Source organism: Mchenga conophoros, linkage group LG8 (genome assembly GCF_057382185.1).
Source record: "Mchenga conophoros isolate Kocher_MC1m ecotype Shallow Benthic linkage group LG8, M_conophoros_male_GT1.1, whole genome shotgun sequence".
Lineage (NCBI taxonomy): Eukaryota > Metazoa > Chordata > Actinopteri > Cichliformes > Cichlidae > Mchenga > Mchenga conophoros.
In genome coordinates, this window is record NC_140533.1 from 24,619,961 (window position 1) to 24,643,730 (window position 23,770).

Sequence of the window (23,770 nt, forward strand, 5' to 3'; positions counted from 1 at the left end):
CCGCACGTTAATGTGTTTAGTGTTTTCGTGAGCACATTTCTATTAAGAATTATTCACTAAGATGCAAATAAGAGGCAAACTGGGATTTTATCTTCCGTGTAAATTCAATTTCTAGCATGGCCGATTGATTAATGATACACTAAATGTGAAAATTATTAACTCTTTACAATAAATTACTTTCACTGTGCTAACAGTGTTTTAGAGGGGAGCCTCTTTGGGTTAGGTTTGATTAAACGACATAGCACAGGTTTTATTTATGATTCTTGAGTTCAGTGAAGGACTTGAGGGCTGTTTTGTGTCAACTTAAGGTGCAGAGAAATCGTTTTGCTACAGCAGAGCCTTTTTGTTTTGACCTTTGGCCGGTCGGTGAGGAAGAACGGAGGGACTGTGTTGGCTCGGACTGTGGAAAACAAGGCTTTGCCACAGTCCCCCCTTCAAGCAGGGAGAGATAAGCACGGAAAGACAAAAAAGTTTAGGGCTGGTGGGCTAAAAAAAGAAAAAAAACATCATGATCTCATAATGGAAAACCGCCACACTGTGTGTGAACTCACATATGTGAGTGAGAAGCGGGGTAGCAGGAGAGAAGCAAAACTAGCGCATGTCGCTGATGTGATGAGAGAACGCTTTGAGGATGACTGTCTTTTATCTATGGTGAGTCGAGCTGACAACCAAGAACTTGAATAGCAGAGCACAGCGAGACAGCAGTCATCTGCAGCCTCATACAAAAACCATGAGTGCTGGAACCAAATCTTACTACTCTGCAGTCTATTTTTCTGATAAATGCTTTATCACAGCACTTCTCTGCCGCTATAAAAGCGACGCCTTGCAATTGTAAAACTGTGTGTAAACTATATGGCCTAAAAATGACATTTTCCTCCGTGAAGGCTTTTTGTCGCTTTACAGATCTTCACCATGTTAAAATCAGAGCCGTAAAACTGTGAAACAACAAATCTGAAGTTTTCACGACCGAAAACAGACTTACTTTCTTCCACATAAGGTGCTGAATGGTGATCATAGGGAAATAAATGTTTTCCCCTTCCAAACAACAGACATTACACAGATTAGCTGCCTTTGCTGAAACATACTATTACCACATAAGTCCCTGTAGAGAAGGACCAGATGTCAGATAATAGGCTGTGCTGTGAAGTAGGTGTTGGCCTGGAGCCATAGAGCAAGTAAGAACAGCTTCTTCCATATATACCTCTTTGCTTTATGGACAGCCTGCTGGCTGGGTGGGCGACCGCCTTATACCTTGAGACTGTTAGAAGATGCCATGTGTGTAATCTACTCTCCATACAAGATAAATATATTTGTGTAATTGAGTAGATAATAGGCCTAACTTTTAAAATCAATACACCCTGTTAAAGAGAGTGAGAGCAAGGTCTGTGGTGCCTATCCCTGGTCTTTAACTGATAAGCCTATCAATATATTAAAGCAATAAATCATTTCATGTTAGAGGAAAACACAACAATGTGCTTCAAAGTTCTGATATTAAAGTAAATGAATCACATATGCTGCGGGGTAGGGGGCTGCTTGTTAGTGAGTACAAAGGAACAGCTAACTCTATCTCATTAAACACTACGCTGGGTTTTTATTGGCTTACTTGAATGGCTTGGCTTCCACTGTAAGCGGCTGAGAGGTATTGGCATTACAGGTTATAGATCGGCTGCTGCAGGAGCATGACACTTCTAAGACATTTCCATTCAAGACATAATAAAACTTTAAAATGGCAATAGGTGCAGCTCTGAAAGGGATGGGTTACCTTTTCTAGACTTGAACCTTTGTTTTTCTGACCAGCTTTGGCATCACAGTCGTTTCTTCTCTGCTGCTGCTGTTGCTCCGGTTCCCTGTCTGCTTGCTGATGCTGCTGCTGCAGCGCTCCGTGCGGCTCCTCACTCCAAATTACCAGTCTGCGCGTTTCCAGTCGCTCCGAAATAGCTTACAGAGAGTGACTCCGAAAATAACTGCACCGATCAAAGCGGCCACATTCAGTCCAAACGCAGGGTGCAGTCACAGTAGCGACACCCCGGGGTGCTCCCGGCGAAAGCTCGGTCTGCAGCAGGTAGCAGAGCCGGACTCACGGCTGCTTCTCGCCCACCCAGCGTGTCAAGCGTCTGGGCCATTCACAACTAAAGTCATGCGTATCTGCGTGTATGTGTGCGTGTGGAGCAGTGAGACAGTCAGTGCCCAGTGCCACGCAGCGCCGCAACATGGAGCGATGCCCTGCCTACCACTGCATCAAGTCAGCCCGATTCATCAAGTACACCACATCCGGCTGTGCCTTTCAAAGTAAAACACTCAATGGTCTCAGGACCTCAGGAAGCGCTTAAACCAAAATTAAAATGTGCTTGGAAAATCTTCATTTGGTGTTTGTGATTAGTGCCATCTTATTATACATTAAAAAAAAAAAAACTTGAACCAGGCGAACAAACTGAGCACCGGAGCAACATACGGCGGGAGGGGGGTTGAACTCAGTTCTGAATTATTTATGCTGAAAGGAGCCAATAATACCTAAATCATTCATAATTATTCAAGAGAAACAAGGTCGATGCCAATCAAACCTCCATTCATTCCCCCAGAAGACCATGGCATCTGACATTTAACATGATAGATGGAGGGAGACGCAGGCAAGTGTCAGACATTATCCTGATCCTTTTCTTCCATCAGTCAATGAAAGAACAGGTTTATCAGCCAGAGTAACAAATGGGGTAAAATTAACTCTACACAGCGCTTGATTGTGGCATATAGCTACAAGTTAAATCGATCTAAATCTATTCAGAGCTTTAAAAAAAAGTGAAGTCAAACGCAGTGTATGCTGAAGGCATATTTTAGACAGAAAGAGAAACATTTAGTGCAACGTTTAAATGTTTGGGAGATTGATTATCTTGTTTTTCTGCTTCTTATTTATTTATTTAGTCATGTAACTGTAAAGGGCAAATAGATGGGCAAAAAAAATGCATGCCTCCGGACACTGAAAATGAATTACTAGATGGAGCGTTTGAATCATTTATATCGAATGTTTAATTTATCAACTTGAATAATTGCATTGACATTTTGAATTTGAATCACTTCACGTGAAATTGAATCAGTTGACTTGAATAACTTTTTATTTAGGCCTATTCTAGTGGAGAAAACACATTTCCAACACTGGTCAGGCTTCATGGACATGAATACATGTCGCTATTTAAAATGTATCTTGTACAGTAATTAGTAAAAACAACCAAGAGAAGACTAGTAGAAGTACAATTAGTACAAGTGTTAGAGAAATAAACACAAGGCACACATAGGGTTAAAGCAAATACCTCCTGAAATTTCCCTCAACGAGTTGCACCTCAGCGGGACACTTTTGGTAGCCATCAACAAGATTCTGATATAAAATTCTAGCTGAATATTTTACCACTCTTCTTGGCAGAATTGCAAGAGTTCATTTAAACTGCCTGGGTTCATAGTATGGATCCAACCTTTAAGCATAGTCCACACACTTTTCAGTAGGGTTGAGGTAGGGGTTTTGGCAAGGTCATTCAAGAAATGTAATATTAGCTTCTATTACCCATTAAAACCAGGTTTGTATATGTATATCCCGTTGGAACACCTAACTGTGTTCAAATTTCAGCTGTGTAGCTGGTGATAAAAGAAAGATGTTCTCTTTCATCTAATTGTATGGGGAGAGGTTTTATTTGGGGATTCCTGATATTGAATTTGCTGAGTCATGGTAAATGTTTAGGCACCAGTTTGTACCTTTTCTGCATGAATTTATCGTGGAAATTCATGAACCGAGTAATTAATTAAAATACAAAATGATATATTCCAGAAAGGCATTCTTATCACTTTTGCACACATATTTACTCATATCAGGCCAGGTCTTTTTGTTGGGGAGAAATAACCTGCTGAAAATGTCACTTGCTCATTTGACTTTAGGTTCTTAGTTCAGTTTCTGTTTTTCATCACATTCAAAACATGTCACATGATCTTTGATGATTTTAATAAGCCAAAAAATCTCTGCTTTCTTATTAAGTTTGACTAAAAACAAGACGATAAGGCAACAGGTCTTATGCATTATTTAACAAACCAGCAATAATCATTGTGAATGCAAACTGAAAATGGCCTTTTATGTGGGGGGGGGGGTAACGAAGCCTTGATACTGACTTACTAGTCCTTGTTTTGAGAGATTATATTGTTCCGCTGCAGACTGAGATCATAACACCGTGTTTGCATGTGCCACTGATAATGAAGTTTACCACAAAAGATTTTATGGCAGTATGAACTGAAAATGTTAGTAAGTGAGTAAAACAAGACCTGCTCATGTCTGAGGTACTGCTGTCGTGTTTAATAATATCACAAAGGGGTTTTTCTTTGTAAGAACTCGATTTATTTTGTGTCTCGATTGGATTAATATTGGGGGGCATATTCTCGGCATCATTCCAGAAATCTGCAGTCAGGGCTATTTAAGCAGTCTTTAAGAGAGAAAGCAACCATTTTCTACCACACTTGACACTTTACAGAAAAACATGACAACATAATTTATCTCAGCTTATAAGCCATGTAACTAAACACATCCATCAGTATGCACACTAACTAACAAACATGCCAAAACAGACATTTGTACACAAAAGGTATTCTCTCGCCAATTGGTAATGAGAAATACCTGACGGGTTCCTGGAAACTGGCTTTGGTGTGTGTGTGTGTGTGGGGGGGGGGGGGGGGTTTCTACAGTGTACTCACACACAGTGTGATAGATGAGGTGGTCACAGATAGAGCTCCCCTCACCTCTAGAAACACATATGCTCCCACTGGCACTGAATCAAATCCTGCCAGAGCTTTCTTAATCTCTGTCTTCCCCTGGACTTTCCCATCTGTCTGAATATAAAGAATGAAAACAGTAGAGGTGAGTGTGGAGCCCACTCTAGCCCACTGCAAGAGGAGGTAAGATTAACTGGGACTAACACAGGATTGCAGAGGGATCAGCAGAGTTGTGGGGAGCCAGAGAAGGAAGAGAGTGGCTCAGTGAACCTGCTGGCCCTGGATTTCTTATGCTAATCTACTGGGGTTGTAGCTCACCTCAAATTTGTCTGATGTTATGCCAGTGTGAGAGATCCTTTTATCAGCTGCACATGAGTTCTGTATCATAAAGGAGCCAAAACACTCTCAAATTTGAAGTTACAGATTGGCCTCCATTATCACTCACATAAAGGAAAGAAAGCTTTATTTCAACACTGTCAATAAAACAATATACTGGCTAAAACAATTAGTCTGAAGTGCACCTAAAATTATTTTAAACCCAACAACAAAACTTCATGTGCATTATAGTGATGAAAAAGTGTGTCCAATTGTTTATTTATATCTTCACAAGTAATCCATTAAAACTGTAAATGTTTTCATGGTAGACAAATAGACAATTTCCAGCTGTCGTCTCAGATGTTAAATTAAAAAGAATAAAACATAAACACCATCATTTGAAGCCATTAGCGTAAAGCAAGGAAAAGCTTAAGAGGATAGAAAAAGTAGCTGAATGAATGTAAATGTAAAACATTTGTTTCTAAACATCAACAAAACAGAGGAAGTCAGAACAGGTGAAATATTCCGTGTCTGCAGCCATTCCGGGAAAAAAACGGCGGAAGCTCTGTCACGTGTGAAAAATATATATATATATGAGCTGTTTATTCCAGTTAATCTAAAACTGTTGAATATTGGCTTTGCAACAACTCTTTGAACTTGTCTTGCTAAAGCTTTAATTTGATCATAATCAAAGACAAACTTGCCAATAAGTAGTCATCTTGGTCGTATTTTCAGGCAGTTATTTTAAAATTACTGACTATGCTCCAAAGCAGTTAGCCTATACGTGTACTGTCATCTTTGCTTGGACCAAGGAATTCTTGTTGTCTTAATTGACATTACATCCAGCCAGAGAGCAGCGCTTAATTCTAGTGATTTTGATCAGATGTGACCGTCGTGTCCACATATGCAGGTTTTATTTCCCGTAGAGCGCTAAAATTAAATATTTTCAAACTCCCCGCCTTGTCTAGAAACACGTGGTTAGAACTGGACACCAGCCACCGCGCAGCTGCGGATTCTGGTTTCGATGGAAACGTATCATTTGGAAAAAAAACCGCAGTGGTGGATGTATTGTACACAAAGTGGTCATTATCCGAGTACAAAGTAAGTCAAAAAAAGTGTCATATATGTAATGTTTTATATTACTGTAGTTATATTTAAGTTAAGGGAATGAAAAGTTTGAAATGTACCTTTTGAAAATGTATTTATAAAGTTTTAAAAGGTTCGCATTGCGCTTTGAAACCACGTCTTTTTTCTTTTTTTCTTTTTAATTTACCGTCTGTCTTTTGGTGATGGTGATACTTTGTGAATAAGCGCAGGCCTGAGGTAATTATTAACGTATTACTTATTAAATAAAATTATTAAACATCATTTGTAAATCCAAGTTCATTTGTAATGTTAAACTTTAGTGTGATTACAAAACAATGTTGAAAAATAACTTTGGAGTTTTGAAGTGCACACTGAGTGGAAAAATAGTCTCTTAGGGACACTTGTTCACATTTTTGGTTACACAAATGTCTAGTTAGCCAATCACAATCACGAACTGCTGAATTTCAAACTGAGCATCAGAAGGAGGACAGTGTACACAACGTTTGATGGCTTCCTCCAGCAGCACATTGGACCATGTAACAAAGCTTAAATATTTCAAACTGGTTTCTCAAACATGATAATGAGTTCATTGTACTCAGATGACCACCACAGTCACAATATCTCAATCCAATAGATGATCTTTGGGATATGGTGGAATGGGAGATTGATGTTATGGACGTGTATCTGAAAAACCTGCACTAACTGTAATGCTATCATGCCACTGTGGATCAAAGTCTCTGAGGAAGGTTTCCAGCACCTTGTTGAATCTGTGATGGGAAGAATTAAGCAAATAAGGTGTAACAGATGAAGTGTGTAGCGTAGGTATGTTGCTCTCATAAAATAAACCTGCTTTTGATGTCCAGCTTATTTACTTGCTCTTAAAATCTAAAAATAAAAATGATTTCATTGTATAATTACTATTCAGACTCCTTCCAGACAGGCTATTTATTTACAATAAATAGCAGATAATTTGTGTCAGGTTTAACTTCTGGAAGTTTTGTGTGTAACTAGTTTCTGTAAAATTTTTAAGCAGAGAGAGTGAGTAAGGATTCATGGTATTGAACTGTTATCAGCACAGACATTATGTCATGCTATGGCCTTGTTTTCTATGATAGTAACTGAGACCTGATTGTATCTTTAAATGTTCAGACTGGCTTTTATGCTATTTCTCACTGTCTTTGTGTTGCAGGGGACAACACGTTGTGAGTAATGCTGCCCTCTTGGTGGAAACATTTACAGATTGAGAGCATGGTACAGTTTGATGTACACAACACAAAAACTCATACGGACATGCTGTATATCCTTCCTTCTCATCCACTGTATTGAATCTGTTTTATCAGAATTTTTATCAAAGGTGGAGTCAGGAGACAAAAGCAAATATTTCGGGCGTGCCGAATATTTTCACACAATTGCACTCAGTGTCAGCTGCAAGGGAAGCCCCGAAGGTAAGAACACTTTCAAAACAGGAACATCCGATATCCCTCTTGAGTAGCTCAGCTTTCCAAAAGTCTCACTCTCCAGCAACCTCTCTGTTTGCCACCTGTAGTTGGCCCCCCACAGCTTTGGGAAGTGTGCTTCATCTGAGCCAGAGAACCCTCTGAACAAAGCCTCAGTGTCCCGCTGTCAAGCTTTTTCCAGCGTAACCCAGAGCATGAGTGCAGAGCTGGCAGTGACTTCAAAAATGCCCCACTGTGGAAAGCCCCCACTGCCATCCAGATGTAAGTTTTCTAGAATGCATTTTGTGCTGCAGGTTGTAGCAGGACCTGGACCGGTTTTCTAACTACCCTGTGTTTTATTTATTTATTTTATAATATTAGTTGTTATTTGATATCCAAAATGTTTTCATTCCAAACCAATAAGTTTAATTTCTTTTCCTTTCTCACCATAATATAGCACACAATGTCCCGTATCACATCAAGCACAGGTCTAAGCTTGTGAAAGATGCTGTATTAAATGGATCTACCCACAGGGAAGCGTGTAAACAAATACAAAGCCAAGACATCCTGAAGAGCAGGAACAATGTGAACCACCTTTTCAACAGAACAAGCTACGGGCAAATCGCAGAGTTTGAGCTCCCCTCCAGTGCTGAGACTCTGGACAACTTCCAGGGAGACACCATCGCTGTCCTACATCGCCACATATTGAATGTATTGTCTGGTGAATCTGAGGTGGAGGCAGATGGCGGCTTAACAGACTCCTGGCAGCACACACGTAGAGAGAGTGATTCGATCACCTTTTCGAAAACAGCACGTCAGTCAAGTTCAGTCTCTGCTGGCTGCTCTCACAGCCCGCTTAGACAGCAGTCTTTCAGGTCACAGTTAAGTATGTCAGCAGTCCTGAGTGGAGCTCCTCTTAGCAGTGTCACTCCTGTCCTAAAACAAAGAAGGTCACCTCATGTGATGCCGACACCACCTGGCAAAGTCAACACGGGCTTTTCAGCTTGTACTCAGGGGGCAAAGCAATGTCCTCCCTCCTTACTCAGCTCAGGCCTCTCTCAAAGGCAGACCTGTGTGGGCAACATGGAGGACGGCGCTTTTCAGAATGGAACCAGCAATGCCAACACACTGCGGTCTCGTAATAAAAGAAGAGGTCCATATACCTCTAAAACCTCCATTATGATGACAGCTGGTGAAGGTGAAGCGCTTCCACAGAATCAAGAGTGCCAAGGGGCTGCTGCTGCTGAAGTGCCCCCATCTTCAAAAGACTGCGATGGACAGATGTTATCCAGATTCAAACGGAGGTGAATTACTTTTACAGACACATTAGGTGATCTACAACCAAATTTTAGGTAATCTTGCAGGATGTTTCAATTGTTAATATGTCTGACTTTGGAATACACTGATTAGCCGTGACTTAACTGGAAATTTAGAGAACTTAAGAGAAGCTTTTAATGATTCAAAAATATTTCTTGAAATCTTATATTGGACCTTGTTGGAGCCCCTTTAGTTCATCCCATGTGTAAAACAGGACATTTTAACCTCTTTGCCCCTGCTTTTGAACAGATTTTTTGGCTGCTGTTTATGGACTCAAGGTTTCAGAGCAGCATTCAGAGCAGTTTAAACTATACTGATTTAAATATTCAAAACGCTGGCCCTTGTTAAAATGCGATTCCACCATATATAACAGTATATGTATGAGAGTATGTGGAGTCAAACATAACAGGTTCCCATTTAGACATATTGTCTAATGTGATATATCATCTACCTGTAGGATGTTAGAGGAGCCATTACAGGACAATGAGGAGGAAAAAGAGAAAGACCGATGCCGGATCTGCTACAGCAGTGACGCGTCACCGAGCAACCCATTGTTGTCACCCTGCCTGTGTTCAGGAAGTCTGCTCTTCATACACTTGGACTGCCTGAAAACATGGCTCAAGGCCAAAATCCACTCAGGTTGGTAGGCAGCTAAAATTGAGAAGCTGAATTTTCTATATGAATGGTGAAATTTGCCATTTCAACATGCTATTTTTTCAGCAAAAAAAGTTCTTCCATATTATCCAATTACCTATAATATTGATTAGAACAAAATTAAATAATGTTCTCTACTGAAAGAGGAATAACAATATCAAAACTGCAGCCCTGGCAAGACCTCCTACACTGGAGCCCATTTATCATCCTACAAGAAACACATGCTTGTAATGTCTTCAGTGCAATAATCTGATTGATGTTCCTTTTTTTCCCCGCCTGACTGGACCTCTTAATTAATCTTTCTATGGTTCAGACCAGTTTTAACCAGGAAGATAATGTTGCTGTTTTCACTGTGTCTGCTGGTATAGCCCCCAAAAAAGTTGCCTGCAAAAGAAAAAGCTATACGGTAGTATTATGGTCAATATGCTTAGTCACGATGTGTGTGTATTTCCAGGGTTATCTTTCCGTGCTGTCCAAAGATGTGAAATTTGTAAGGGGAGGGTAGTCGTGGACCCAAACGTGTTTGACTTGAAGGACTGTTACATGAGAATTCAACAGGTAAACTGAGAAAAAGAATAAAAAAGAAAAAACAGGCTTTTGAAAAATTAAAACTATAATTACATGACTGCACTTTGTCCTTCCCCATCTGTTTCAGGGTGATGGCATCACTGGGCGCTCTGATGTGTCAGATATAGTGGATATCATGATCATCTCAGGAACTGTACTCTATCTATCCACATTTAACTCCCAGCCGCCCTGGGTAACTATACAATCTTAATATTTTATTTTTCACTTTCTTTAATTATTTATGTTTTTGCATAAAATGGATGTGTCATGGTCCTAATATTGTCTCTGTTTTGCTGTGCCACTTTGTGGTTCTAGCTTTTCCTAATTCCTGGTGCCTTGTCTTGTCCCACTAAGTGTTAGTTTTCACATTTTGGTGCAAGTTATTTCTCTCTGTTATGTCCTGGTTTCCTCTGATGGTTTGTGTTCTTGTGTGTTTTGGGGGGTTGTCTCCACTTGTGACCTTTTGCTACCTGGGTCATGTTTTGTAATTCACCCTTTATTTATATAATCTTCCCATCGTCTTTGGTCCTTTGTTTTCCTTCCTGTTTTTGTTTTTCATCTGCCTTTTTTAAATTTACTACACACAAGAAGATGTCAGTTTCATCCCAAAGCATAAATGTTAACACATTTGAAGATTTTGGGTTCTCTCTACAGCAACTCAGTTTTTTTTATTTCTTTCTGCAGATGCGATTGATGTTCATTCCCTGCATGTTTGCCTGCCTAATGACAAGAAGAAAGATGAGGAGGACCCGTCAAATGTTAATGGGCATTTGATCCCCAGCTCAAATCCACATTTGAGTGTTATAATAAATTGCAGTGCATCAAATTTAAGCGAGTGGATAAGTGTCAGCAGCTATAGTAAGGCTGTAACAGTATTTGAAACTAAATCAATTGTATTTCCACAGCTCTAATCTCTTTTTATTTATTTGGCTTCACAGAATGAACAGTTAACAGTTTTTCTAACACTTTGGCAACATCGCCAATCTTTAGTGATTTTTTTATTTGTTTAGGTGGCATTTTATTGCAGCACACAGATTTTTTTCTTCTCATGCCAGTCATGAGAGTGGAGTGACACTGGAGCTGATGCCAACAATGTGCACCAAAGTCGCGTGAGCAAAATCAGTGATGCTTCTCTTTGAGATTCTTGTGATGTGGCTCAGTTCTCCAACTACCTACAGTTAAACACAGTTCGATTAGATTCAGATTTAATTTAATTGAAATCAAGTAGGTTACTTAAAAAGGTTATCTGAACCTTTACAGTGACAACAATTTCTGTTGCAGGTGTAATATAAAAAAAGAAATTTTACTTTACCTGTTCCCACTTTCTGAGGATGAATGCAGCCACAGCGATGACACCAACACCCAGAAGCATGCAGTCTTCAGTCACTGGTACAAATTGTTCCCTGGTTTTCACAAATGATTGATGACATATTAAATCACACAAAATCAAAAATAGTGGATGGGTAATTTTCTATACTGACATCAGTCTGTTGTGGCATTAAAAGTCTTTCAGCTTTAGTTGATTAATTACAAATATTTTTTTTCACTCCCAGCATTGTTTAAAAAAATAGATTACACAGTTTAGAAAACATAGTCTCAAAATTTCAGGTAAATAACTCAAACTTGAGAGAAAATCACTAAGTTGAACTCAATTGAAATTTTCAGAAAGTAACCTGAGATTTTGAGGTGGATGGCAAAAAATGTTGGGGTTTTGTTTTTGTTTTTACTTGCAAGCAAGAGAACAAGAAGGGTTCAGATCCAGCCTGGGGCCTCTGTGTGGAGTCTGCATGTTCTCCCTGTGTCTGTGTGGGTTTTTCCAAGTACTCTGGCTTCCTCCACAGTCCAGACACATACATGGGGTTAGGTTAATGGGTATTTTTAAATTGACTGTAGGTGTGAATGTGAGCGTGATGGTTGGCTGTTTCTCTGCGTTAGCCCTGCAACAGATTGCTGACCTGTCCAGTGTGTACTGTACCGCATCATCCTAAATTATTATGAACACTAGTTGGCCTGACAAGCTGTAGGTTTTTGAATTAAGTGAAGTGACACTGAAGTATCTGTGTGACAACCAAAAAAAGAGCTGGTCGAATTCTCTAAATACTAAAGAATGGCGCTTCAGGGCTTCCTGTATTACCTCCTTCAGCAGAGAATACACCAGACCAAGCTTTATGAAAGGAAAGAAGATAAAGCTGTCCCATAATTCACAGCAATACATCATCAGACCAAAGGATCAATATGAATGATGTAAGTAATGCAGATCATGTAAATGTTGTTTAATTGTACGTTCAACTTTGTGCCATAACCTGCTAAGTTTTGAAGAAGGTTAAAAAAAAAGGAAACAGGTCTTTAAATCAAGATCATGAGCTATTTAAGGTTTATTGTAATTCAGTTTGCTAACTCAGTCAGTTATGTCCTCAGTTTAATTGCTGCTGTATTGCCAACCTTTATGATTGGGATAAATTTTTTTTAACTTCAGTCAGAGAAAGCCTTAATATAGGCAGGAATTACACTGGATCTGGAAATATGAGCTGATGGGCTGAGAAAGTAATCTCAGGGTAACAAACATTTCATTTCACTTTATAGGCCATTTATTCCTTTTTATTTAAATTTATAACTTCAGTAATGAAGTCATATTTTCACAGTTTCTCTATTATGAGCTGTATAAAACAGTATTATAAGGACAGTGAAAAGGGCAAATTATATAGGATGAATCTTTTGTAGTCAGACTTCAGCACATTGCTGTCTTAACATCAAAAACCACATTATTAAACAGCTAATGCAAGTGCAGTCAGATTCTCTGAGGTTCGTTGTGGTTCTCTTTCCCTGTGTCCTTATGAATTCTTCAGATCTTTAATGGATCTCATGACATTTCCCATCAAGGTCACAGAAAAGTGATTGGACCATCTGACCTTTGAATGTTCTCCAAAGCTGCATGTCCATTCTACCATCTATCAGAAATATTTTCTTAAAGCCAAATCTAATACCTCTGTTCCCTGGATGGGCTGACACGCTCAGTGGTTGTCATTAACAAGGTTTCATAGATGGCAGTCCTCTCCAGGCTGATAAACTGGAGAACATGGTGGCAGTAGTGATAAAGATGCTTCATAGGGACTGATGGCTCATTGTGTCCTACAAGAGTTTATGTAATCATCTCAAAGCACTGACATTAATATTTATAATATGTAATAAACTTTTCTGTGCATACATGGACCCTTACCGAGAACTTCCAGAAGTATTTCCACATAAGTCAGTGGGTTGAGGACATTTAGTCTGAATTTAAGCCCTTTCAAGACCATCAGCTCTGATTCCAGGAGAGCCTGTTTGGATACAGTGCAGTCGACTGAGTGTAGAAAGTGTACAGCAGTATTGTTGTCAATCATCTGCAAAAGGTGTGGAAGAATTATGCAAGATTATTCTATTTGCGATCTCAGGGTAACTGACATAAGTAATCATTGGCAAGGCAGAACTTGCATGACTGTGCAGAGACAGTTTGTTCGCAAGCTGAACACAGGAGAAGATGATCAGCGGGAATTTGTCCTTCAGTTTGTTATAAACAGCATCCTCATAACTTCTCGGACGATTAGAAGTTGCACCTTTAGGTGTGGGTGCGGTTATGAAATCTTCAATGTATTTGACCATGAACCTGTCAAAGATAATGATTATAATTATTATTATAAGTGACAGTATGCTAACTAAAACCAGTAATACACAGGGTGTAACCAATAGGGAAAGTTACATGTGCTGCTCAATCATACCTTTGAAGTAATTCAACAGCGTGGTAACCAACCAGTGGATCCAGTCTCAGTTCTTTAGTTATCAGTAAGATGTACTCTGAGTAACACAGGAGAGGAAGGCACAAGAGCAAAACATAAAACATTCAAAATAATTTAGAAGCAACGTCATGTGTTTATTAAAGGGACACTTAACCCCAAATTCAAATGTACCAATGTTTCCTCTGACCTGTAGTGGTGTTTAGAAATCTATACTAGTTTGATGTGAGTTCACCAGTTTAAGATATCTTAGCTGCAGAGACGTCTACCTAGTGGTTTAGCCCATAAAGTCCTCAGGAAGTTATTTACAGAGATCAGAGCTCTTTCCCCATAAACAACTATAGGACTGAAAGTCTTTTTGGAGCTGGAGAAATTGTTATGGATATTTAAATTTGCAGGTTTAGAGGAATTCTGGGTTGGCCACACTTTTTTTAATCCTACAAAGCTATGTCTATTATTATTTAAAAAAGAAAAAAAAAGAAAAGGAAAAAGGGGCAGGGATAGCTCAGTAGGTAAAGTGGTTGCCCCATGATTGGAAGGTTAGGGGTTTGAATCCACTGAACAGCTACGCTGAGGTACCCCTGAGCAAAGTACTGTCCCTACACACTGCTCCCCGGGCGCTGCACTGGTGGCTGCCCACTGCCTCACTGGGTGAATGGGTTAAATGCAGAGGAGTAATTTCCCTACGGGGACTAACACATTATTATTACTATCCTTTGTATGGTCTGTGGCTGTGTGGAGTTGCATAGAGGAACTATTTTCTTCTCAGATCTAAATCAGACGAGTAAAAGAAGCATCCAGCTGAGGGGGGAAGCATCAATGTTCACATCCTGTCACGCTGGCACCAGCATAAACCTGGCATCATGCACATTTGGGTGCCAGTTTTTGCAGATACAGTTTGAAGATGTGGAAAATAGTTCTAGCTTTAATCCACATTCCAGCCCTTGCATAAGTTCATTAGATCTGGATAGATAACAAAAGAATAAGGTTATGGATAGAAGTGTCCAAAATGAGTTTAGGATGGGTGGGGTCCTTATTCTTAGAAATAGAATAAGAAATAGAATAAGTAAGGGAATAGTTTGAAGGTCATTTTACTTCATAGGCCACATAGAGCCCAATTTGATTTCACGTGGGCTGGACCACTACAAGTTACATAACCCGTGAGATAAATAAACCTTAAAAAAATCTCCAAATGTTTCCATTTCCTTTAGTCTTAAAATTATGGACAGTTCATTCACACAACAAGCTAAGCTTTCTTAAGAAAAAAAAAGTACAGGAGTCACGTGGTACGCCCGCCCAAGATGGCAGCTTAAGTTGGAGACGCGCACTCCTCTTCCCCCGAAACCTCGTTAAAAATAGGTCAGAGCCGGTTATTTGTCTTATTTGGGATCTGCCCTGGTAAATTCAGTGGAAGGAGTCAGAAGAATCATTACGTTTTACGCAACGATTCGATTATGCCGCGAGGAAAAACACACAACACTCAGGCTACTTCACTAACTACTATGGCGGAGACACCTGATGGAGTCGATGCCAGGTGTCCTTCCCAAGATGGTGTGGCGGCCGAGCTGACTTCTATAAGATCTCTGCTTGAGCAGGTAGCACAAGACATGACGGCGGTGAAAGGTGGTATCGAGTCTCTCAAGGAAGCTGTGAACAGTTTGGGTGTGAGAGTGGATGAAACAGAGACAAGAATTTCTCGATTGGAGGACGAAGAGGCTAAAGCCAGCTCAATATGTAAGATCTTGAAGATACAGAACCAGCGGCTGCAGGAAAAAGTAACGGCGCTTGAGGGTTCCTCACGGCGCCAGAATATTAGAATATCGGGTATTAGAGAAGGATCCGAAGGCAGTAATATTGAGGATTACGTGAAGAATCTGCTGTCTGAGGCTCTGGACATTGAGATGGGAGATTACTACGAAATAGATAGAATCCATCGAGTGGGGCCAGCTTTTCCGAAGCCCACTGCGGACTCCAGACCGAGACACATTATTGTTCGCTTCCTACGGGATAAAGCCAAGATGTCCGTGCTGGCGGCTGCCAGAAAAAAGGGGCAGATCGTTTGGAAAGGCATGAGAGTTCTTTTTTTCCAGGATTACGCTCAGGAGGTACAAGAAAAACGCAGGAAGTTTGATGAGGTGCGCCGCTTGTTGCAACAGTACAAGATTGGCTATTCTCTTCGTTTTCCGGCTGTTATGACTTTTTCAGTGGATAACCAGTATCATCAGTTTTCCAACCCAGCTGAGGCTAAGCAATTTCTAAGCGGCCTGGATTTGGTTAACATTCCGGGTGATGTAGATTAAGAGGATTTGATAAGCTATGGGTTGGTTTACTTCTGAGGGGGGGGGGAGACGTAAGGAGGGACACCATCTGGGAATTTTTTTTGAGTGCCACGGACCTGCGATTTTTTTATGTTTTCATGTTTTTTTTTTTTTTTCTTTTCTCGTGTTTGGTTTTGTTGTTGGTTTTGATGGTATGGTACCAACTGTCCTGTATAGACCTAATTTTTGGATCATTGGGTTGTCTCATGTTACTGGCTCTAAGAGTTGTTATATGGGTAAATGGGATATTCCTCTGGATAAATTTGTATAATAATTCGGCTCACATGGTGTTATGGAGTTATGTAAAATTGTGTCGTGGAATATAGCGGGTTGTCATAATGTTATTAAAAGGAAGAAAATCCTCACATATCTGAAACAGAAAAAGACTGATATAGCCCTGATTCAGGAGACCCATCTTGATGAGGCCGAATCATTAAAGCTTAAAAGAGACTGGGTGGCGCAAGTTTATTTTAGTGCATTTTCGGCTAGAAAAAGAGGGGTGGTCATATTGATTAGAAGAAACTTGGATTTTCAGGTCTTTAAGCATTATACAGATCAGGAGGGTAGATGGGTGGTTTTGGATGCATGTTTACAGGGGCGGAAAATGACATTGGTCAATATATATGCTCCTAATTCTCCTCAGCCACAATTTTTTCATGAAGTCTGTAACATGGTGCGGACTATAGGTAACACACACATTGTAATTGGGGGAGATTTTAACCGGGTCAGGGATGTCTTATTGGATAAATCTTCTTGTACTGGACTAAGCAAGGACCCAACAAACGCTGCGGTGGACGTGATGTCAGAGGAACTGAGTCTAGTAGATATATGGAGACTTCTTCATCCTCAAGAAAGAGATTATACCTTTTTTTCGCATCCTCACTCAACCTACTCCAGGATAGATTACTTTTTGGTGTCCCGTTCTTTGGCAAGTCAAACTATTGGGTCCTCTATTGGTAACATTGCTATATCGGATCATGCTCCCATTGACCTTGTTCTTACTGACACTGATAATATTAAACCGTCACCTAGGTGGCGCTTGAATAACTCAATACTGAAGAATAAGGGTCATTGCGAATGTATAAGGGAAATGATAAAGGAGTTTTGGTTGTACAATGAGGGCTCTATTGACGACGTTGGAATGACCTGGGATGCTTTTAAGGCCTATTTGAGGGGGCGCCTTATTCAATATTGCTCCTTGATTAAAAAAGCTGAGAGGGATAAGCTGATGAAGTTGGAACAGGATATCAAGGAGCTTGAAAAACAACATATGTTGCTCCCAGAGAGGGACTTATGGAACAAATTAATTAAATTTAAATTTGAGATGAATAGCATATTGGAGAAAAAAGTGGAATATGCAATGTTTTGTCTAAATCAGAAGTACTTTGAACAAGGGGAGAGAACAGGTAAAATGTTGGCACACAGGGTTAAGCAGATAAAATCTAGTAACCTTATACCATCTATTTTTGATCCTAGTAATAATAATAAGTTGACTACTAGTAAAAAAGAAATAAATGATATTTTTACTAAATATTATCAGGAGCTGTACACTTCTAATGGACTGGTGGAGGAACAGAGGCTGTCAGATTTCTTCTCTTCTATTAAAATTCCCAGCCTGTCGGAAGATCAAAGAAGTATATTAGAAGGTAAGATTACATTAATTGAAGTTAAGCAGGCAATCGGCAGCCTTAGAGTGGGTAAATCTCCAGGTAATGATGGATTTCCATCAGATTTTTATAAGGTGTTTGTGGACGAACTAGCTCCAAGACTACTGTCGGTATATCAAGATGCGTTTCAAAGAGGGAGACTACCGTTTAGTATGCGATCGGCAGTGATCACGTTATTACATAAAAAAGGGAAAGACCCACAGCATTGTGGGAATTATCGCCCAATTTCATTAATTAATGTGGATGAAAAAATTATTTCTAAGATATTAGCTTTTAGGCTTGAAAAAGTTCTTCCGTATTTGGTGCATAGGGATCAGGTCGGTTTTGTGAAAAATAGAAGCTCTGCGGATAATCTACGTAGGGTATTGCATATACTTTGGAAGAGCAGGACTAAGCTAGACCCTGTCGTTGCCTTCTCTTTGGACGCAGAGAAAGCTTTTGATAAAGTTGAGTATCCTTTTCTGTTTCATACCTTGAAGAGATTTGGTTTCGGTCCCTTTTTTAGGCAGTGGATTCAGGTGGTATACACAGATCCAATGGCTACAGTTATTACCAATGGGATAATGTCACCCTCATTTTCGTTAAGTCGGGGTACTAGACAAGGTTCACCCTTATCACCTCTCATTTTTGCTCTGTTTTTGGAGCCTTTAGCCATAGCTTTACGTGAATGTAAGAAAATTAGAGGGGTGGATTTGGGTCAAGAAGAACATAAAACTTTTTTGTATGCAGATGATATTTTACTGATTTCAACTAACCCAGAACAGGCCGTTCCTGCAATTTCCTCAATTATTGATTCTTTCTCTGTAATCTCTGGATACACTATAAATTGGTCTAAGTCTGAAGCTATGCCTATTTCTAAATTGTGTCCGCCTGTTATGAGGAGTTCATGGCATTTCAAGTGGATGCCCGAGGGTCTGACTTATTTGGGGATTAAATTGACCCCTGGTTTAGACAACATAATGAAAGTAAATATTTCCCCAGTGATTCAAAACATCCGTTCGCTGTTGCAGAATTGGGTTAAAATAAATCTGTCCCTTTTGGGCAGAATTAATTTGGTGAAGATGATTATTGCCCCTAAACTTCAGTACTTTCTTCACATGTTACCGATAGCAGTCCCACATAATTTGCTAAAGCTTTATAATACATGTGTAGAGGGTTTTGTGTGGGCAGGTAAAAAGCCATTGTTCAATCGGTCTAAATTATATGCTGCTAAAGAGAGTGGTGGGTTGGCATTGTCTAAGATGGTCTGGTATCATTATGCTTTCTCCCTCTCTCAGTTAGTTAAGATACATAATTCCTCTACTGATAAGCCATCATGGGTTGGGATTGAGGAAAGTCTTGTGGCCCCTTCGTCTTTAGAGGCCTTCCTTACTCAGAAGGGAAGGCCAGTACCGTTTAAAGATCCAGTACTGTCTTTCATGCAAGAGACCTGGCTTAGAGCTCACCAATATACCAACAGCAGCCCTTATCTCACCGCTAGAGCCTCTATTTGGTATAATAAGAAAGTATTAATAGGTAAGAAACCGGTCTGGTGGGAGGCCTGGGCTAGGACAGGTATTAATCAGATGGGGGACCTATTTGGGCAGACTGGCATGAAATCGTTTGCAGAAATCAGACGAGAATTCAATTTGGATCCAAGGGAAATTTGGAGGTTTTTTCAAATAAGACATTGTATTAAAGCCATTTTGAAAAATAATCTAGACCCTCCATCTAGTGTTCAGAAGATGTTTGCAACCCCTGACAATAACAGAATCAGGGCATCTAAATTTTATGGGAGCTTCAGAGAGGCACACGCTCCCAGTTTGGGGGGACTGAGGCGGTGTTGGGAGAAAGATCTGGGTATCCAGATCTCAGAGGACAGTTGGAAGATGCTGATCTCATCATGGTATGTTTGCTCACCTGAAACACAGTCTCAACTTATCCAGTACAAGTTGCTTCACAGAAACTATTGGACACCCAGTAAATTAGTCAGGTTGAAGCTCGCAGATAAGGACATTTGTTGGAAATGTCAGCAGGAAGTCGGGACTCTAGTTCATATGTTGTATACATGTCGGAAAAATGATTATTTGTGGGATGGGATCATCAACTTGGTGAATGATATTTTTAAACTTAATCTTTCTAAATCTCCAGCTATATGCGTCCTGGGCCTACTACCTGACGATAACATTCTCTCAAAAAAACAGAGATTGTGGATGCGTCTGGCTTTTATAACTGGTTGCAGGGTAATTCTTAGGCATTGGAAGTCATCCAGCCCCTGTTCTTTCAAGGAATGGACCGAACAAATGTCTAGGATGGCATCATATGAACGGGTTATGTATAGAATGAAGGGAAGAGAAGATATTTTTGAGCAGGTCTGGGGTCCCTTTTTGCGGTACATTGACAATGTCTCTTAGACATTATGATAAATGGTCTCTTAGAGGGATATTTCATGTGTCATTGGTATTTTGGTTGTTGTCTTTTTTTTTTTTTTTTTTTTTTTTTTTTTTGCACCAGGGGGTTTTACCCTTATTCGTTTTTGTTTTTGCTGATGTTTTCCAGGAGGCGGTGTATTATTTTGTTTCTCCTGGGTTTTATTTATTTTATTTATTTATTTATTTATGTAATTTTTTTTTTTTTTTTTTTTTTTTGTTTGTTAGTGTGTTGTTTGTTTGCTTGTCTTAGTTTGTTTGTTTGTTTAGAAACGGACAGAGAACTGACAGTATGATTATTGCAGTTGTATATTTATTTATTAATGTTTCTGTCCATCCAAAAATATTAATAAAAAAAAAAAAAAAAAAAGAAAAAAAAAGTACAATTTCCACATTCATTACATGTACATGTAAAGGTATTTGAGGTATTATGACTCAAACATGACAAGTTTTAGAAATAAACTGTCCATTTTTTGTATCTCTGTTTCAAACCTTGCATTTCATCATTTTAAAAATATAATTTGGAAGTTATTATTAACTTCTCTGCATCCTCTGTGTATTATGTATTTGTGTTTTATGCTATTAAGCCATCCCACCTTCTGTTTTAATTTAACATCCCCTTTTCTTGTACTCTGTGATTTAATTCAGCTGTGTCTTTCTCCCCAGCTGTCTCTACCTTTCCAAATTGCCTGCCTGTGTATATACAGTCAGAGTGTCTGCTCACATTTCTCTACCTGCTTTCCAGCCTTAGTGTGTTTTTAGATTTAAGGTTTTAGCAGGTTAGTTTTCAGTTTTCCTTTTGAACTGCATCTTTTGAATTTAAAGCAACTCAATAAATGGCTTGCTTTAAGTTTCCCTTTGCCTCCTTGAGACTTTACATTTAGGCCCTCATCTCTGCAACATTTGACAATAACAGGTGAAACCAACACTGATAAGCACTCCTCACAAGGCTGTTCCCATAAATCTAGCCATATAAACGGTATTTTAGCTGATTTGTGGGCTACAAGGAAGCATATGGATTCATTAAAAGTTATTATCACTGTTTTCCACTGCTCCTCCTCATCCTCTCTCACAGGATTTGTCTGCGGAGATGCTCCTAGCTGGTAAACTCAGCTGCCTCAAGGAGTTTATATTGTGAATCGACCTCCATAATGACAGGGTTCACAGATCCAGATGTATGAAAGACTTCAGAGTGATTACAGGGTGCAATGAGGCTTAGTGGGCCATTCAGAGGTAGTCCTATACAGCTTAGTCACTACCTGCTGACAAAAGACAGACTTCACCCCAAAGGCTTGAAATACACAAAAGACACTCTGCTGTAAGTCTGGTGTGTACACAGTAGTGGTTTATAGTAGGTTATCTACCATGGATGATATGCTGCAGTTTTACTTTAAGTCTGCATTATTTTCATCTGGACTATTTTTTAACATTATTTTATCTGAACAAGGTCACTACAGTTAAGTAAAACTAAATGAACAGCTATAGGAGTAAAAACATGTTAAAAACCTGATTTAGTTTAATTAATAAATTAATTTATTTTTCATAACCAAAGATGTTTTACTTAGAATACTAAATAAAAGTAATCCAAACATACATAATGATTTTAGTTTAGTTTTTGACAGTTTGGACAAGTTTGTCATTGAAGCCAGCCTCAGTTTGCTTTAGCACTTGTTTATTGGGCATTTACAAGACTATAAAAAGACAGTTGGCCTCACAAAGTGTTGTGTTTGTATTGTGGCTCTTTACAACACATCTGTCTAGCAGAGAGCCAGCTGTTCTCTCTTATGCTAGCAGTATATTTCATGGTATAATACTTCTGCTGTGCCTTTTCTTTTAAATGACTTTAGTAAGCATTTTTTTTCTGTTTTATTTTGCTTCATTGCAGGGGTGTCCAACTCCAGGCCTTATGTGCCGGTGTCTTGGAGGTTTTAGATGTGTCCTTGATCCAACACAGCTGATTTAAACGACTAAATTACCTCCTCAACATGTCTTGAAGTTCTCCAGAGACCTGGTAATGAACTAATCATTTGATTCAGGTGTGTTGACCCAGGGTGAGATCTAAAACCTGCAGCACACTGGCACTTGAGGCCTGGAGTTTGAAACCCCTGCTTTATTGAATTTACTGAACTTTTTTTAAAACTTTTTTTTCCCAGCTTCAAAAATAGCATTTAATTAAAATGTTCTTTCTTGTCACATTATTTCAATGTATTAAGATTTTAACTTAATTTGATTTTTAACATTTGAGTTGTTTGAGTTATTTTCTTTATTTATTATAATTATCATATTTTATTATTTCTTATTGAACTCACTTGTTCTGGCTTATTATGTTTTATTTTGTTATATGATTTCACTTAAGTTATTTTATAGGGTATGTAATGACCTGGTGGTTTTTAATCACTGAAAATTCTCAAATTTGGGATATATGAAGTACATAGCATACTTCATATACCCCAAATTTGTGTACTATATCCTCTCAAAGCAGATCTGATAATGTCAGATTCTGAACTTCCCCCACCATTACAAAACAACAACAACAAGAAAAACGACTTACAAATAAAATAACAAAAACTAAAGTAATGAAAAAGGAAAGGAGAAAACAACATACAAAAAATATAAAAGAACAATATGTGAGGCATGTTGAGAAACAAAACAAACAAATAAAACTCTATAATAGTGAGCATTAAAAAAATCTACAAAAAACGGCAAACACAAAACAACCACATCTAAAAGTAAAAAAATAAAAATAAAATCTCAGACATCTGGAGGAAGGTTTAAAAAATCCAAATAAAAACAAAGAAATACATAATAATAAAACAAGTTCTACTTGGCTCATTGATAAATTTCAGTTAGCAATAACGGAAAGAAAAACGGTTATTCACGTGATTCCAGCTGAAAATCTTGCGATATTTTTTTTAAATTACCGTTACGAATAAAAGACAAACAAATGTTTTCTACAAAATAATAAAACGGAGCAATACTCACCAATGACTCTCTTATTTTTGAAATTCCCGCAATATTTCGTTGAACTCAGGAGGTTATCTTTGTTTCTTTTGTCCAGATTTACAAGAAAATCAGTCAGTAGGTCAAAAGAGGCCTTCCTGAATTTTACACCTGCTGCGTTACTTTTACTTGGAGAAAAAAATAATCTTTTCGCCATTTTAACTTCAGTAACTTACTCTGAGCACGACAGACAGCTACATTTATGTGACAGACTACTCTTAAGTTTATTTACTTTTTCAAAACTAGACACCCATAAATAAATAACCTGCGTCTTATATTTTCCAAAAGATGGCGCTATTCCCGCATGTTTCCCCCGTAGGACCGTCTTCTAACAGGAACCAAAAACTACCTCTGCGACTCATTTGTAAGTTGCACACGTTGTTTTCTTGGCGGTTCCTCTCAGCGCAGATCTGATAACACCCGGATAGGACACACGCAGCGCGCTTTGACAGAGCAGAGTGTTTAGAACGCAGCGGCGCGTGTAACAATCGT

The 23,770-nt window shown here is 39.0% G+C and overlaps 3 protein-coding genes across 11 annotated transcripts in view; 1 reads left to right on the forward strand and 2 right to left on the reverse strand.

Moving 5' to 3' along the window:
• Positions 1-2,398, reverse strand: part of tanc2b (tetratricopeptide repeat, ankyrin repeat and coiled-coil containing 2b) — a 171,438-nt gene extending 169,040 nt beyond the window's left edge. For 4 of the 7 annotated variants that reach the window (XM_085285134.1, XM_085285140.1, XM_085285137.1 and 1 more), the window contains exon 1: positions 1,763-2,398. The gene's annotated coding sequence lies outside the window, so the exon portion shown is untranslated. The remainder of the gene's footprint in view (positions 1-1,762) is intronic. The other 3 variants (XM_085285139.1, XM_085285138.1, XM_085285136.1) reach the window with 1 other exon arrangement.
• Positions 2,399-6,079: 3,681 nt separating this feature from the next.
• Positions 6,080-10,969, forward strand: LOC146568832 (uncharacterized). 2 transcript variants are annotated; one of them, XM_085285157.1, is made up of 10 exons: positions 6,125-6,156; positions 6,776-6,963; positions 7,331-7,392; positions 7,482-7,586; positions 7,688-7,859; positions 8,035-8,881; positions 9,352-9,533; positions 10,003-10,106; positions 10,204-10,308; positions 10,800-10,969. In XM_085285157.1, exons 3-10 carry the CDS (start codon positions 7,351-7,353, stop codon positions 10,887-10,889), a joined length of 1,647 nt encoding a protein of 548 aa, XP_085141283.1. In that variant the 5' UTR covers positions 6,125-6,156; positions 6,776-6,963; positions 7,331-7,350; the 3' UTR covers positions 10,890-10,969. The 2 variants fall into 2 exon arrangements, with proteins under 2 accessions (XP_085141282.1, XP_085141283.1); XM_085285156.1 differs by lacking the exon at positions 6,776-6,963 and having other exon boundaries at positions 6,080-6,156; positions 10,800-10,968.
• A 26-nt stretch (positions 10,970-10,995) lies between these two features.
• Positions 10,996-23,711, reverse strand: cntd1 (cyclin N-terminal domain containing 1). 2 transcript variants are annotated; one of them, XM_085285159.1, is made up of 7 exons: positions 23,261-23,711; positions 13,871-13,946; positions 13,557-13,758; positions 13,333-13,432; positions 13,100-13,244; positions 11,428-11,518; positions 10,996-11,287 (listed from the first exon to the last, which is right to left on the reverse strand). In XM_085285159.1, the coding sequence occupies exons 1-7, from the start codon at positions 23,433-23,435 to the stop codon at positions 11,171-11,173; spliced, it is 906 nt and encodes a 301-aa protein (XP_085141285.1). In that variant the 5' UTR covers positions 23,436-23,711; the 3' UTR covers positions 10,996-11,170. The 2 variants fall into 2 exon arrangements, with proteins under 2 accessions (XP_085141285.1, XP_085141284.1); XM_085285158.1 differs by having other exon boundaries at positions 10,997-11,287; positions 13,333-13,495; positions 13,587-13,758.
• Between the last annotated feature and the right edge of the window lie 59 nt (positions 23,712-23,770).